Source organism: Acanthochromis polyacanthus, chromosome 19 (genome assembly GCF_021347895.1).
Source record: "Acanthochromis polyacanthus isolate Apoly-LR-REF ecotype Palm Island chromosome 19, KAUST_Apoly_ChrSc, whole genome shotgun sequence".
Lineage (NCBI taxonomy): Eukaryota > Metazoa > Chordata > Actinopteri > Pomacentridae > Acanthochromis > Acanthochromis polyacanthus.
Genome location: NC_067131.1, coordinates 22,484,412 through 22,500,706, shown reverse-complemented (window position 1 = coordinate 22,500,706; position 16,295 = coordinate 22,484,412). Strand labels below are relative to the sequence as shown.

Genomic DNA, 16,295 nt, shown 5'->3' with positions numbered 1-16,295 from the left:
ATGAGGTTGGAGTATACCCACTAGAAAAAACTAGACTACACCACTGGTTATGACTGTCATTACTGTGTACACGACTTGCTTTGATTTAGAGTTAGGGAAGTGCAGTGGGGGCAGGCAATACAATGAAAGTCAGTCTGTCTATGAATGCCAGCGCAAGAGCTTTATTGTGATGGGCAGGAGCTTTATTGTGCACCGGTGGGCTCTGAAACCCCGCCCACCAATGAAACGAAATATGGAGTCATATTTTCATTTTGGGGGTGAAAACGAAAAAACGAAAAAACCAACCGTTTCCTCTTTTATTGTTTTTTGTTCAAAACGAAAAAACGAAAAAACGAACCGTTTTCTGTTTTTTTTGTTTTTTGCTCAAAATGAAAAAACGAAAAAACGGCTTGATTTTTTGTTTCTGCTTGTGTCTTTTACAGCCAGGAATCAAACGGATAAAACGTACCTTGTCCGGCTGCATGCCATAACTGAAATTTGTCCATTACATCAATTTAAAAAATAAAGGCATAATTACAGGAAATTCTAATTCACTATCATACAAGTGCTCCTACATCAAAAATCCCGGGGAAAACGTACCTTGTCCGTTAAATTGTAAGTCAGCTCCTCAGTTTCTTATTTCTTCAATAGAAAAGTGGCACTGCAATCTGAAAGCGAAACCTGTAGCCTGTTAATGCATAAATATGTTGAACAAAGTTTAACTTCCCAATGAAAATGTCATTAAGAAAATTACGACACTGAAAAGCTTTAAGTAAATCGTGTGTCTGTCCCTTTAAGAATCCAACAGTCGGCTCGTAAATATCGTTGCAGTCTGTTCTGTTCTTCTGATCTCGCGATAGGTTCACCTCGGTGGCGGCTGTGTGGCCCCCTGTCTCAGTACGGACGGAGTTGTTTCTGACGTTTGAATGAAAAACAGTGCAAATTACCTCCTCTTTGGACCCAGGAAATAATGGCTTCAGCCTTGGAGCAGTTTGTGAACAATGTGCGGCAGCTCTCCGCTCAAGGTAGGCTTGCTAAACTCATTCGAGTGAAAAGTATTAGCTAGGTAGCTAGCATATGCTATCCAATGCCTTGCCGATAGCTAAGCAGTCAAACTGGTTAGAGCCCTCTTTTTGCTTTATCATGTAAACACACCGCTAATATGACTTTTTGGGGCTGCAAGAGTTCTGTAAACTATCACCAAAACATGCGGTAGTACCCGGGGACGGCAAAGATAGCCGCGAACTTGGTAGCTCATCAAACCAAATGTGAAAATTACACTTTTTGTTTTTGATCTAGAAAATAATTTCTGGGGACTGCCTACCGGTAGTCCCGCCCTGGCCGAGCATGATTGGCTGATGAACAGAATTAGCCAATATTATTGGCTCAAAGGTACCTGTCAATCGCACTTGCATTACCTCTGTTGCAAGGCCTTGACAGCACACTTGACCGGCCGATTTATATTGAAATACCCCACAACACGATGGTTATAAAGACTTTAATACGGATGTTTGTCTTGTACATCTATAAAGAATAACCTCTTGGCTTTCATAGACATTAAAAATTCTAAATGTTACATTAATTTGACCACTTAAACAATGAAGAAAATTGTCCTTTTCTAATTTATTTGTTTTATTAATGTAACCTCAGTATGTAGAATAGCTGTGAAGGGGAGAGGGTTGAAATGACAATTTGGTTTTGGTAACCTTTGCAGTTACATTTTAGTTTCTGTGTCCCTCAGGTATCACAGAATGTAATAATAAATCTATGCAATCGCAATACAGTGGCAATAAATCTCATTACAGCAACTTGATTGTTACAAAATAGTGGGTTTGCCCTTTAACACTGGTTTAAAACATTTAGTGTGCATCTAGAATTGCAAAGTAAACTGCCTTAAACGTTTGAGACATTTGGTTTAATCTTCAAATGACTTTAAGGACATGGAAGCAAGTCCAAAGTGGTTTAATCTTTCATTGCTCTTCTGCCCTTCACCTTGGCCCCTAGGCCAGATGACTCAGCTGTGCGAGTTGATCAACAAGAGTGGGGAGCTGCTGGCCAAAAATCTGTCCCACCTGGACACGGTGCTGGGGGCCTTGGACATCCAGGAGCACTCCCTAGGCGTACTGGCTGTGCTGTAAGTTCCCACTTCCACCTTGGCCTATTCCTCATTTGTTGTCATTGGTGCTGTTACCGCTAATCAACAACTCTGACTTACTTTGCTTTTCAGTGGACTGTGCTATTGTTTTTTTTGTGTTGTTTACTGTTTTCTTCATCTCTGTCCAGCCTAGCATTCCCCTTCACTCTTGCCTTTTTTATGATCCTTGTATCTCCTCAATATCTGTCTTAACTGGACCAAAAAACTCTGCTATTGGTGTGTCTGCTGAAGGTCATTTTGTACTTTCTGTGATTAACTGGGTGTAGAGTAGTAAAGTGTCGGGGGAAGACTGTTAACTGTGAGAGAATGGTGCACATAATTTTGGTGCCAGCTCAGTTTCTACATTAAAAAATAAACCACCAAACTGATTAACAGAAATTACATTAAAGTCTTCATGTTACATAGCAAATTTTACACAGACACGACGGAGTGAAAGACTACCTGTGCGGTTACTCACACTGGTGTATGAATGTGTATGAATGTTGGTGGTGGTCGGAGGGGCCGTAGGCGCGGATTGGCAGCCACCGTTCCGTCAGTCTGCCCCAGGGCAGCTGTGGCTACAAATATAGTTTACCACCATCAGAGTAAGAATGTGTGAGTGAATGAATAATGGATTCATTGTACGTGCTTTGAGTGCCTAGAAAAACACGATATAAATCTAATCCATTATTATTACCTGTTGCATGCACAGTTAGTATTGGGAGGCATGAAGCAGCTTAACACTGTAACAATGAAGGGAATCATTTCTCGTTATTTAGAAAGTAAATAAATGGCGTGTCAAATATTTGAATGGTTATGAGTATGATTTTAAAACTTGAGCTCAGTTGTACGTATTTAAAAATATATCCCACTACTCAGGAGAAGTATTTTTCTAACAATGAACTATGACCACACCAGCTGTTTATTAATGTACTTCTGTTTCCTGAACATGAATTGCCAGTAAAGATTGATTAATTTCCTTGCTAATTATTCATGCCTTTTTCCTGCGTTTTTCTCTGAAAATAAACCATTCAGCCGTTTTCATCTGGCATGTTTTTTACCATTTGATCTCACAGGCTAACATGAAAGTCTGCTTGTTTCACTGAAATGCCTTTGCTAACCTTCCACTCCTTTGATCCAGATTTGTGAAGTTCTCCATGCCAAACATCCCTGACTTCGAGACGCTCTTCTCCCAAGTACAGCTCTTCATCAGTACCTGCAATGGAGAGCACATTAGATATGCAACAGACACTTGTAAGTCCTGACCAACCAACTTCTCAATCCAAGAATTAAAGGGAGCTTTTCTCTTTCCTGTTTGTTGTACTTATTTTGTGTAAGTTTCCAGTTGCACAATAGCAGATTTCTACACTGGTCAGTGGTCTGTTGCTTCATGTGTCAAGAACATGTATTTGCCCAATAATGCCAACTCTTTCTTCTGTAAGGGCTTCAGTGTGGTCATATATAGGTTGTATTGTTACCACAGTTTGGCATCTCTAATGGAGTATGTATTTTTCCAGGTAGTAATGCTTAGGTATGTTCTGCTCACACATGTGAGCAGTGCATGATAGTGTATGACCAATCATTAATTCAGTCAGTCATACTTTTTAACACTTTCTTGTTTCCTCTCACAGTTGCTGGTCTCTGCCACCAGTTGACAAACGCCCTTGTAGAGCGGAAACAGGTAAGACTATTGAGTATCTCTTTAATCTCCAAATGAATCAGTAGAATACGTTAAGCACTGCTATGCACTTCTGTCTTTTAAGATCTAGCAGTAAAGATGTTTTTCTTTATATAATTCTCCACATCCTCAGAGGAAAATGTCTATTCTTCAATGTCTGCTTCTTCATAGATTACACAATTTATAATGCTGTTATGCTTGCGCCAAACAATTAGTTTTCATTTGTGATTCTCAGACTGTAGCCTTTGCAGTAGTCTGCAGTGCTGTGGTTGCCAATGAAGACTGAACAAATTAAATATCACTTGCGAATACAGAATGCAAGTGGGGTTTATTTGTTTGTTTTCAAGTGCTGTCTGTCTGTCTGTCTGCTGTTGTCTCCTTGTCCAGTCTGCCTTTGGTTTGCGACTTCAAAAAGTTTCAGTGTGTATTCATTGACAGACTGGTGATCTATTGATGTAGACAGACTATCAGCTCTAAAAGCTTCAGGGCTTTGGAGTCTTATCAACAGTTGATTTCCATAGTGTTCACTCATAGGCCATTTGACTTACAGCTTGTATGTGCCACCACTGACATACACAAGTATATTCACAGGCACTTTCAAATTCTAAATAGTACTTGACAAACTAATACATTACCAGAACCACTGCGCTTCAGCAGACGGTCATATGACTCCAGCCTGTGCTGCCTAATAGAGAAAACAAAAACCACAACTTCCTTCTACCTGAATAATTGTGTTAGTGTTGATGTGTTGCATGTTGTCTATTATTTTTGTGATCATGATGTTCTCATTAAAAGGATGTATGCTTATCAACAGGCCCATCTGGCATGTATGACGTATCAAAGGCCACAGTGCAGCATCTTGACAGTGTAGTTTTTGTGTGAAGGAAATATTTTAACATTTCCATACACCTTGTAGCAAAAACAATTTTCCCTCTGTGACAGTGGAATTAGTCCACTTTAATCTTCTTTTCATTGCTGTCCACAAAGTCAAATCTCACATGAGTCATCCCATCACAAGCACAGCACTAAGCTTCAGCATCCAAGAGTAGCATGTTTTCCTTTTCCTTGTTGATCTAAATATTTTAATGAATTTTAGAGTGTGGTACAGACCCAGACCATTTGTTAGAATGTCTCAGGAAAGCTGCAGCTAAAAAAAATCCTATTTTCTCTTTCTCTTACAGCCATTGAGGGGTGTCGTCGTCCTAAAACAGGCAATAGACAAAATGCAGATGAACACAAACCAACTTACCTCAGTTCATGCAGACCTGTGTCAGGTGAGTAATTGGCTCTGCTGCATTATCACTATGAAATAAATCATTTTGATCATACAAGGTGTCATGTTGCACATGTAATTTTGCTACTAAATTATGTGTAATCATAATCTAAGTCTGCCATGTTATCGTAATTGTTTTTGATCTATCTCTGGTAAATGCATGTTTGTTGGATATGCCATGTGGTAAATAATTCAAAGAGATTCTGAGTCCCAGCACACGTTCTCTCCAGTATGACAATCCAGTCTAACCTACTCTGTTCATCCTCACATTTTACCTTTCTCCCTGCAGCTGTGCTTGTTAGCAAAGTGCTTCAAGCCTGCCCTACCCTTCTTGGAGCTGGACATGATGGACATCTGTAAGGAGAATGGAGCCTACGACGCAAAGCACTTTTTATGTTACTACTACTATGGTGGCATGATCTACACGGGCCTCAAAAACTTTGAAAGAGCACTGTATTTTTATGAACAGGTACTTTTTAATGCATATCTACATGATTGTGATGCTCTGTAGTAGCTGAAGTCTTTGGTTTCTCATGGGACCAGTAATTCTTCTGCACTTGTCACTTGTACCTATGTAATTCTGTGAGGCATGATAAATTGTCACTTTCTTTCTGGCATTTCTGTAAATGATTACATGTTGTTATTTTCCCCGGCAGGCAATAACCACTCCAGCCATGGCAGTGAGCCACATTATGTTGGAAGCCTATAAGAAATACATCCTGGTGTCACTCATTCTCCACGGCAAAGTGCAGCAGCTGCCCAAATACACCTCACAAATAGTAGGGAGGTTCATCAAGGTGAGGATGTATAGTGTGGCTTTGGTGTTGTTCATTTGTCACACTTGTGCCTCATAGTAGTGCCACAGAAATTATGGCTGTTTGCACTCATGAAACTTTAGGTCATGATCCATTGTCATACAAATAAATCCAATTAATGATTCAGTTGTGTTTTTCTGTAGACTTGACAAATCTGTTCCGTTGAACCTCCGACTGTCCCTCTTTTGCTGCACATCTGACAAATCATCTCCTTAGAAATATTGAGCTCCTTTTGCATTTAGCTTAAAACCAAAGTGTGCTCACTGAGTTACTGTGGTGTTTGGCTTTGTATCTAAATCCATTAATGTCAACCATAGCAGAGGAAGACAGGACAAACGGTGGGAATAGTGATGAAAATATGGCATTACTGTTTATTTTTTTTCTTTTAATTCTGTAATTATCATACAAATTACTGGAAAAAGCTCCAGTGATTATACAAAATGGTCACAGAGCTGAAATACTTGCAATCAGGCGACAATGTGATAATTGTGACAGGCTTTCAGGCAATTTGTCACAGCTGGCAATATCACTTATACAGAAATCTTTATTTATACATTGGCTGAAAGCATATACTCATAGTATGCAGGAGTGCAGTAATATATTCCCTTGATAAATTTAGGTTAATGTGAACAGGCTACACAAACATAGTTAGTGCTGTTGATTTGCTAGATAGTGATTAAAAAGCTGTGTGGGCAGGCCTCCTTGTATTTATTGTTTTATGAAGCTTGGATAATACACACCTCTAAATAGGTAAAAGGTTGAGCCACTATGCATAGCTATTTATCCTCAGTAGGTTTCATGTAAATTGTTAGAATAGAGAAGAACAGAATATTCTTTATTGTCATTATACAATACAATGTATAATGAGATTGCAGAGCTTATCCTTTTCAGTGCCAGGAAGTCTTAGAGATTGTGCAAAAAAAGTTAAAAGGGGCATCTGAGTACACTGTTTACTAGCTGTAAACAGTGTAGGGTGGTTATTATTTCCTGCTTGAACAGTTCACACTTAAAGGCAGAACTAACAGTGGCAAAATGGTAAATAATACAATTGCAACAGAAACAAGGAGTTCTATCATTAGAAACATTTTAGCTGTAAATCTTATAATTTGAGTAAGATTTTTAGTAATCTGCTAGTTTCTATTCATCTCTGACTGAATAATCATATATCTTGCTATCTGAACAAATTGTGTCGTTAAGTAAAGATCTATGCTGGTAGCTGATCTGTTACTTTATTCTTTAATGTGTTTCCTCTCTGTACTGTCTTTTCTATTTTTTTCCCTCTGCCCTCAGCCCCTGAGCAACGCATACCACGAGTTAGCCCAGGTTTACACCACCAACAACCCGGCCGAACTGCGGAGCCTGGTCAACAAACACAGTGAGACCTTCACACGAGACAACAACACAGGCCTGGTCAAACAGTGCCTCTCCTCCCTCTACAAGAAGAACATCCAGAGGCTAACAAAGGTGGGGTGTGCCTGTGTATTTCTTTTAAATGGAGACTTCTTTGATTTATATATTAACACACACCAGATGTCTTCACGAGAGTGTGGGTGGAATTCTTGCAGTCCTTATGTCTTCACATGATGCATAGCTGGTGTGCTGGTGACATCAGGCTGGGCATATGGGATGAATTTTTTCAGTGGAAAAATACAAAAAAAAAAAAAAACAAGAGTTAACGAAAATGTGTCTCAGTCTTCCAGGTCAGCAGTTCATTGGAATTCACAGTATTCTAAATGAAGGAAAGCATCCCAAAAATATGGTTGTATGAAGACAGAAGTAGACATCTGATAACCAGCTGTTACTTATTCTTGGAAAGGAAGGCCACACACAAGTGAAACAAGACCTCGCTGTCTTCACCTAGAGCTCAGTCATTACTCATTGTAGTATCTAAATCATGATATGAGAGTAGACGAAATTGGTGTGAAAGGCTTTGCTAGTGTTGGCTGGTATGATATCCTGATCCTGGTTGACTGTTTTAAGTAAGAATGAATAATGACTCCACCTATTTAGTCATCTTACTCACATTAGCAATTACTTATCTCTCTGAAAATATTCCTATTTAGAAGCGTATTCTAAAAGCACACAGTACTCAATCCCCACATCACAACCACATAGCAATATATTCTTTTATTGAGATATTTGATCAGAGATTGGTTAATTAAGAATATTTTAATTGGTTAATTAAGAATATTTTACTGAAATTAGAGGAATTCTTTGGTAAACAAGCTGCTTGTGAGTTCAGGTGATTTGCCTGCATTAAATTGAGCAGTGTGAACTTCAATCAGCCAGTTGCAGATACTACGTTTTCAACCAAAGAAAAATGCTTTCACACTCATAGGTTCCATGTCTCTCATGAATTTCTGTTTCACGCACCCTTGCAGACTTTCCTGACGCTGTCTTTGCAAGACATGGCAAGTCGAGTGCAGCTTTCAGGCCCCCAGGAGGCAGAGAAATACGTCTTACACATGGTGAGTTGGTCCAGAAGGACTTAATCCTGAAAAGCTGAACCAGCTGTCATCGGTGCTTCGAAGTGATACTGATGGAGAAAGATTATCAGTATCGGTATTATGATAGGGAATGCACTTTTTGATAATTTAGCACAAGTAGTTGTACAATATGTTTTACAACATACAGCATTACGTCTGCCATTCATAGTCACTAATAGTTTTACAACTCTACGGCTAAGACCTTTAGCTAGTAGTTTTCATTTTTTAATCTTTTATTGCAATTTCTGGTATTATTTAAAGTTAAATCTGACTATCTACCAATTAGTAATTTACTATTGATTGATATTTTGCATTGGATTTTCCTTATAATTCCTCTTGTACTTCTTTTGCAGATTGAAGATGGTGAGATCTACGCTAGCATTAACCAAAAGGATGGTATGGTCTGCTTCCATGACAACCCCGAAAAATACAACAACCCAGCAATGCTCCACAAAATTGACCAAGAGGTGAAGATGCCCCAATCTATTTTCAGTTTTTCTCTGCTTTGCCCAAATGCTTTTGAATTGTTATACTTGAATCTCTTTCTGGTAGCTGCTTTTTTTTATTTATTTTTTTTAAAGCGACTAAATGTGATTTTTCTCGTCAGATGTTGAAATGTATAGAGCTGGATGAGAAACTAAAGTCTATGGATCAGGAAATCACAGTAAACCCACAATTTGTGCAGAAGGTAAGGCATTATATAACAGTATATCACTCTTTCCTCATACTTACACTTGGTTCTATGTGAATATGACTGTGTTTTGCTTCGTGGCATTAACCTGTTGCCATGGAGTATGCCTTGCACCTCGCTACAAGATTGACGTCATGACAGATTATGGTACAAATTTCCATCTGTATTTGGTTTCATTATAAATGACAGAATGACACAAGTGTTTTATCCAATCATTCTAAGGAATATAAGTTATTTTGACATAGGTAAAGATATATATATATATATATATATATATATATATCAAAAACTGTTTTTCTAGAAGATACTACGGATTAAAAATTCAGTTTTTGCATCAGAGGACCAATCACAAACATGAACAGGTCTACAGCTGCATTTTGCTCACAATAACAAACTATAATCCTACACCAATACGAGTAAGGTAAAATATGTAAATATAATTCATACAGACTGAAAGTACCTGAACCCATAAAGCCCAACAGATGCACATTCACAATACGTCTGCTCAGTTCTGTTGCTTTTCTTGCAGCATTAGTAGTAAACCCGTGTAACTTGACCTTTCCAACACTGCCCACTGCTTGTCTGTATGACAAAGTGTTAATGAGAAAAATAATTAGGAATTTATATAAAATTTAATCACACACAGCCTGTATGCAGCTATGTGTCCATCCACACACTCGGTACTCTCGTTGAATATCACAAGAAAGAGCAACGCAGACTTTGTGGTTATTATAATTGCACATACCGACTTAATAATATTGTGAAGACGGATCAAGTTTCGGTGCACATATTTTTTCCAATTTCTAAATTGTACAACATTGCACTGTCACAGTTCTCATAATGCCAAATTTTAGTCAATCTTCACCACACAATTGTGAAAGATATCTACTGGCAACACCAGGTGAGAAAATCGAATATTTTTACTGCACATCCTGAAAAAACACAAGATACAGCATATATGACTCGCCCCGATAATGACCAAATAGTTTTAAAAGTACAGGTAGTGAAATCATGCTGAAAACATGCTGGGGCTCATAGGGTTAATGCAGTTGCTGCAGCCAAAGCTAGGAAGCAAAAGCTGGCAAAAAGTAGCTGACTGTGAATGAGTAATGTGAAATGCTTATCAATATCACTGCCCCATCACACAAGTAGATCTTACTGTATTTACAACTGTGTGCTCTGTTAAATTTAAGTGTTAAGATGTATTCTCAAGGTCTGTCAGACGATTTTAGCCTCATTCTTTCTCCTGCAACCCTGGTGGTGCTAAAAATAATTAAATTTTCAGCTAGCAAGAAGCTTTAGTGTTTTAATCAGTCTCTACTGAAAGATCACTATACAAAGCCTTACAGAAAAATGTAATTGCTCCCTCCTAAAAGGAAACTTCTCACTGTCTGAGCTCCCCATGTCTTGTAGGACTGAATAATGAAACTATTTTCCAAGAGAACAGATTGATCAGAAAGCTGTGTTATTATTTGTTCTCATCTGTTAGCTTGAACATAACCTTACCCAGAGCAGGTTAGGTGTGAAGCATAGGGCAAGCTACCAAGATGATGTACACCCATATGAGGTGAACCACCATCATAGCCCTAAAATCAGGAGTTAAATCTGAACTTACTACACTTAACGCAAAATTTGCTTTACAAAGCAAGATTAGTGGGTTAGCAAGATATGTTGTGCCAAAAGTCAGAGGCTTTAGGATCACAAAGCTCTGTGCTGACCTGCTGGACCAAGTTAGTGCCACAGCACAAGTTATCATGGAGACATGATAACTCATGCTGTGGCACTAACTTGGGTTATGTTCACAGTTTTGGATTTAAATCGGCTTTGAAAAGCTTCTCCCTTTAACCAAAACATTTCCTGATGATTTTTCATGAGAAATATGTGAGAATATGTTCTATCTGTAAACACCTTGAGCTGTATGTTTCTACAACCACTGAATGAAAACATACAGCTACAGCAGGGGTGTCAAGATCCGTTCCTGGAGGGCCACTATCCTGCGTGTTTTAGATGTTTCCCTCTTCCGACACACCTGATTCAAATGATCAGGCTTGTTATCAGGCTTCTGCTGAGCTTGATGATAAGCTGATCATTTGAATCAGGTGTGTTGGAAGAGGGAAACATCTAAAACATGCAGGATAGTGGCCCTCCAGGAACTGAGTTTGACACCCCTGAGCTTACAGTATCACACACTGTATACATCACATTGCCATGGGAACATGACATGTATTTAGTTGGTGAAATTGTATAAATATGTTTTTATGTTTGATCCTGATTTGCTGTGAAGTCCCTTTACACTGCTGGTAGTGCAGCTGATAGAACAGAGATAAGAAAACTGATTGTTCTACTGGTATTTATTACAGGGAACATTCAATCAGTTATATTAACTTCACTTTGATTTGGCCAAAAATTTAAACGATATCTTGCATTATGGAACAGTGTAAGACCTGAATACACTTCAGTACAATATCATATTTGAATATATGTAGTTTAACAGCTCCAGTACGATAGGTTCATTTTGTGCCGAAGAGTGACATGACATGTTTAAACACCCCCTTTTGTGTGAATGCAGAAAGCGGAAAACCTGAGTTAACAAAGAAAGTTGATAACCACCTTCGTGATACCCATTATCTACTACGAAACTTCCTTTGTAATACAGCTCTCATGCCTATGCTTCCTAGAAAGGGACTCTCATTACTTTGTTTGTTGACTCATTACCAACAGCCATTAGTGCAGTGAAACAGCTTTTCAACCACTTGTCTGTTCTGTGACTTTAACAAGTCATCATTTTGAAGTCTGACATGCTTTATTTCCTTGTTTCCAGAGTATGGGATCGCAGGAGGATGATGTTGGTAGCAAAACATCAAGTTATTCCTGAGGGGCCTTTGACAGGGACAGAACGCTGCAGCCACCCAACATGTTCTTCCCAGGATGAGTTGGATTTTTTTTAAAAGAAGAAAACAAACATTCTATTGCATAAGGACATTGGTCAAGGAAAATCTAATTGTGTGGAATGATGATAAATTTGGTTATTCTTACTTCACAGTGTCTTAAGAATAACAAAAGATTCTTGCAGAAAAGGAAAAAAGATTACAATTTTGTCAGTGTTTTATTTATCAATGTTCAGGTTGGAGCGCCACTGCTACATTAACAGAAACCACAATAATAAAAACTGGACTTATTTGTTCCAAACATATGTGTGAATAATCTCACTGTTTGTTTTGGTTCTGCTGCATGATGGCCGTAACTCGAGGGCATTACATATGAGGTAAAACATCCATGGCTGACGAGGAATAAATCTGATTATATTCTACATTTGTAAAGACTGCAATGATCGTTTCCCACTCACTCCTTTTGGTTAGAATGTAGATATCATCAATAGCAAAATCTGTACACATGGACATGCCCTTGACCAAACCCGGCACAATGGAGGAGTCGTTCACGATCTGGTGCACTGTTTTGTTTTTTTGGTTTTTCTTTTCTTTTCTTTTTTTTGTTTTTTTAGGTCGGATCCACTAGAGGTCGCTAGTGCACTGTACAGAAAAGCGTTTTGACAGGTTGTTATTACAAGAGGTGAAGTCAACAGATGAAACCAAACTGTCATGTCATTTGAGAGCTTGAGCTTTGCGATTGTGGATCTGTTAATAATAAATTGTTTAAGAATATAGCTCTGGTTTTCATGGCTTTGTGAAAAGATTCTCATCGACTCGATCCCGTATCTGTGAGATGCATTTAAATCCTCATCCACTGCTGATTGTCACATTGTAACATTCTTGATTGATACAATGGAGCTGATTTATCCTTCAGCCAATGATTGTATTTGTACAGGCGGATGTGGTTTGCAGGAATAATCCACCAATCGCGATGCAGCACTCGATTCGTAGAGGCGGGACAAGAAAGTGGGCACACGTCAATCAAGAGCAGTGCTCGCTCCTGATTGGTCCGGCGCTATGAATGAGGTGGGTCTTGACAAGGCTCACCGTGTAAGCTACTGTTGAAATTCCAATGCTAACCAACTTTAGCCAGCTTGCTAACATGTAATTCCGCGAATGTGAAGAACTACACATACAGCGCCATTCTGGACTTAAACGCTTTAAAAACATTTATCTCCTAAATAAGCACATTGGATAGTTCGTCTTCATGTTTGCTACTGCGCTCGTCTCAGTTACTGCAACCGGGACATGTCCAGTTAGCCAGAACGCAGCAATCGGTGGATAACGAACCTGGCAAGCTAGCCAGTGAGCCTATTTGGACTCGGTCTGCGGTGAGGGATTGGAACAGGTTTCGTCGCTCAGAGAACCGTAAAGCCGGATGCTGTGACTACCATGAGTCCCGCAGGCTGCCCCCATGTCAACGGCTTCAAAGTGGACAACTGGAAGCAGAACCTGAGGGTTATTTATCAGTGTTTCGTGTGGAGCGGTTCAGCTGAGACCAGAAAACGCAAGGTAATGAGGAAACAAGTGCTTTGAAGGGACTCTAACGTACCTCGGAGTGTGTGTGTGTGTGTGTGTGTGTGTGTGTGTGTGTGTGTGTACACGTGCGCGCGAGCGAGCGCGTGTGTGTGTGAGAGAAAGAGAGAGAGCGTGCGTGGACAGTTCCCCGCCCTTCCACAAACAACACAAACATCCGACACACAGACACCCTGAAACGACTGATAGCTCTCAGTCAGATACTATCACCGCTCAGAGGCTTGTTTTGCCTCCGTTTGGGGATCGAACCAGCAACACCTGACTGTCTCGGCATAACTCTGTGTAGCAAACTACTAGCAGTTAACCCCTCACAGCCGAGCGTTAGCCTGCATCGAAGCTACACACCGCATGATAGATCAGAAAGCTGATGTGCATCTGTTTGCATTGGCTCTGCGCCTGCAGTGGCTCCACCTCCCTCCACCAGCAGACCGCAGGCCTGCATTAGACGCTGGTATTTCCTCGATTTTGAAGCATCGATGGGTTTAAAATCAAGTAAACATTCGTCAGTATCACCCCTCCGCGTACTCTCTACCTACGATCATCCTCAGTGTAAATAACAGATGTATCCCTGCATGACAGGATCAACAAGGTTTAACTGGCAGAGCAGTAGGATGTGTGTGTCATCACATGAGAACAGCTTGCCTGTCCCTGTGTTCTTCTGTATAAGGACTCTTCTCTTATTGAGTCATGTGAATTCCATAGATTTACATAACATGTGGCACAGAGCAGATGTGCACAGTGTTAGCATCTGTAGTGTTGCATGCATCCTGCACCCACGCGTGCTCTGGGACAACCCTGTGTCCCTGGCCATGTGTGAAACCAGTGGGAGGTTGTAGTCCAGGAGACGTGTATGCCAAATTGAGTGGAATATTTTTTTATTTTTAGGGTGGCCTCCTGCTGTGATTGCTGGGTTCTCTGCTCCACCTTGCCTTGAAGAGCAGATAAAGCTGGCAGGAGGGTTCACATCCCTGCTTAGAGGTTCCTGTGGAACTGCATTTTTATTAATTGTGGCTCAGTTTTCCATTCAGACACACTGTTCTTGTTGGTGTTTCTGCTTTTGACTCCCATATACTTTATTCAATGGGTGACAAATTCTAATCTTGGTGTTGATTATCAACGAAGTGAAACACTGGATTCGATTTCATGCATTTTTCTGATAATCCATATTGTTTTTTATCCAGATTTTGATGTATTTTCACTCATAAAATGAATAAACTTAAAATGTGTTATATTTAACTCTGATGCAGGACCTGTCTATCTGAAGTCATTACCGTGTGATCTCAAACAATATGTCATCTGCAGCACCAGTTACTTAGTCAGTTCGTTCATTCATGTTTTGAGTAATTTTTTAGAAAGATGAACTCAGAATTGACTGATTCCAGCTTGCGAGGTGTGGATATTTTCTGGTTTCTACTCCTCAATGACGGCAAACTGAATATCTTTGGATTGTGGACAAAACAAGTCTTGGGCCTTGGGAAACACGATCGTCATTTTTCACGATTTTATAGGCGTAACTTATCAGTTATTCTTTAAAGTAATATACAATAAAAATAATAGCATATCAGCACTTAAGGATAAATGCTAAAAGCTTCCCTTTTAATTAAAAAATATAGAAAGCACAGACAAAGACATTTCAATAAAGTTCCGTATTGGAGTTTGTTATTCTAAAATTTGAATACAAGATTATTACTAAATATATATTGCCTCAAAATGTTATGTTGACAGTCATCTACTTGGTTACTTATAATTGGTATTGGCCAAGAGAAAAACATTGGTTGACAACATCTTTGAATGTTTTGAAAGATTGTGATTACAGATCAGTTCGGTAGCTACTTAAGAGGGTCGTTGATGTTTTCCATCAGATAAGTCATACATTTATTTTTCAGTCTAATCTCAGCTCTGCCACATGCTTCAATTTGTCTTTGAACAATCTTTGAACCCATTAGCTTATCGTGGATCATTATCCTCTGGGACACGGGGCAGTGTCATAGGTGTAACCAGATATTCTAGCCAAGCTGCTTCCACTCTTAATTCACTCTGCCTGGGTGTAGCAGTGATACAGAGGAGAGAGAAAAATGCTGTGAATCCACCACCCTCCAAAGGAAATATAACTGCACCCGTTTTGACAGTTATTCCCCCCATCATTTTCGAGCAGCAACACTTGAAAGTGTTACTGGTCCGAAAATACATATCAGACAACTCTTCCATCATTCCCTATCCACTCCAGGCCGACCATTTGCCTCTAGTGTCGGTCTCAGATGGTCACGATCAACACTCGGTCTGCATCAGACAGCCCACTGACCTTTTGATGCAGATTGAATTTTAAGCATTCTTTCACCTTGAGAATTCAAAGGCTCCACTCTTTGGCAGGCTTCACTGACAAGCACAGCAGTGTCTTATCACATCTGAATGACAGGTGCATTGGATTTTATCAGTGCACCTCGAAGGAAACCACATTTTCCCCCGATGCTGCATTAGGGAACGTCGAACAGAGGATAACACAGTCTCATTTTTTATTATAGGACAGAATGATCAATAATTAACCATTGTTGTGTTTTAGTTGCAAACAATCATATTTTACAGCCTGTTCGTGCTGCACATGTTTATGTGCGTGCAGCAGGCAGACGTGAAATAAGACCAAAGACCTGCAAAATAGTGAGTCAGTCTTATTCAACATCACAGCTTAACAGATTCAGCACTACTTTTATTCTAAGTTCTGTTAAAGCTGTCTTCTGTCAGGTTGTGCCACTGCTGCTGCTGCCTCCTTTCAGTA

The 16,295-nt window shown here is 39.6% G+C and overlaps 2 protein-coding genes across 2 annotated transcripts in view; both read left to right on the top strand.

Annotated features, from left to right (window-relative positions):
* The first annotated feature begins 812 nt into the window (after window positions 1-812).
* Window positions 813-12,718, top strand: cops3 (COP9 signalosome subunit 3). The gene is made up of 12 exons (XM_022207733.2): window positions 813-1,004; window positions 1,984-2,113; window positions 3,255-3,367; window positions 3,745-3,794; window positions 4,973-5,065; window positions 5,354-5,533; window positions 5,721-5,861; window positions 7,170-7,343; window positions 8,261-8,347; window positions 8,719-8,832; window positions 8,973-9,053; window positions 11,878-12,718. Exons 1-12 carry the CDS (start codon window positions 950-952, stop codon window positions 11,929-11,931), a joined length of 1,272 nt encoding a protein of 423 aa, XP_022063425.1. The 5' UTR covers window positions 813-949; the 3' UTR covers window positions 11,932-12,718.
* Window positions 12,719-12,998: 280 nt separating this feature from the next.
* Window positions 12,999-16,295, top strand: part of usp22 (ubiquitin specific peptidase 22) — a 42,695-nt gene continuing 39,398 nt past the window's right edge. The window contains exon 1 of the mRNA XM_022207732.2: window positions 12,999-13,498. Coding sequence (XP_022063424.1) covers window positions 13,379-13,498 — 120 coding nt within the window. The 5' untranslated portion in view covers window positions 12,999-13,378. The remainder of the gene's footprint in view (window positions 13,499-16,295) is intronic.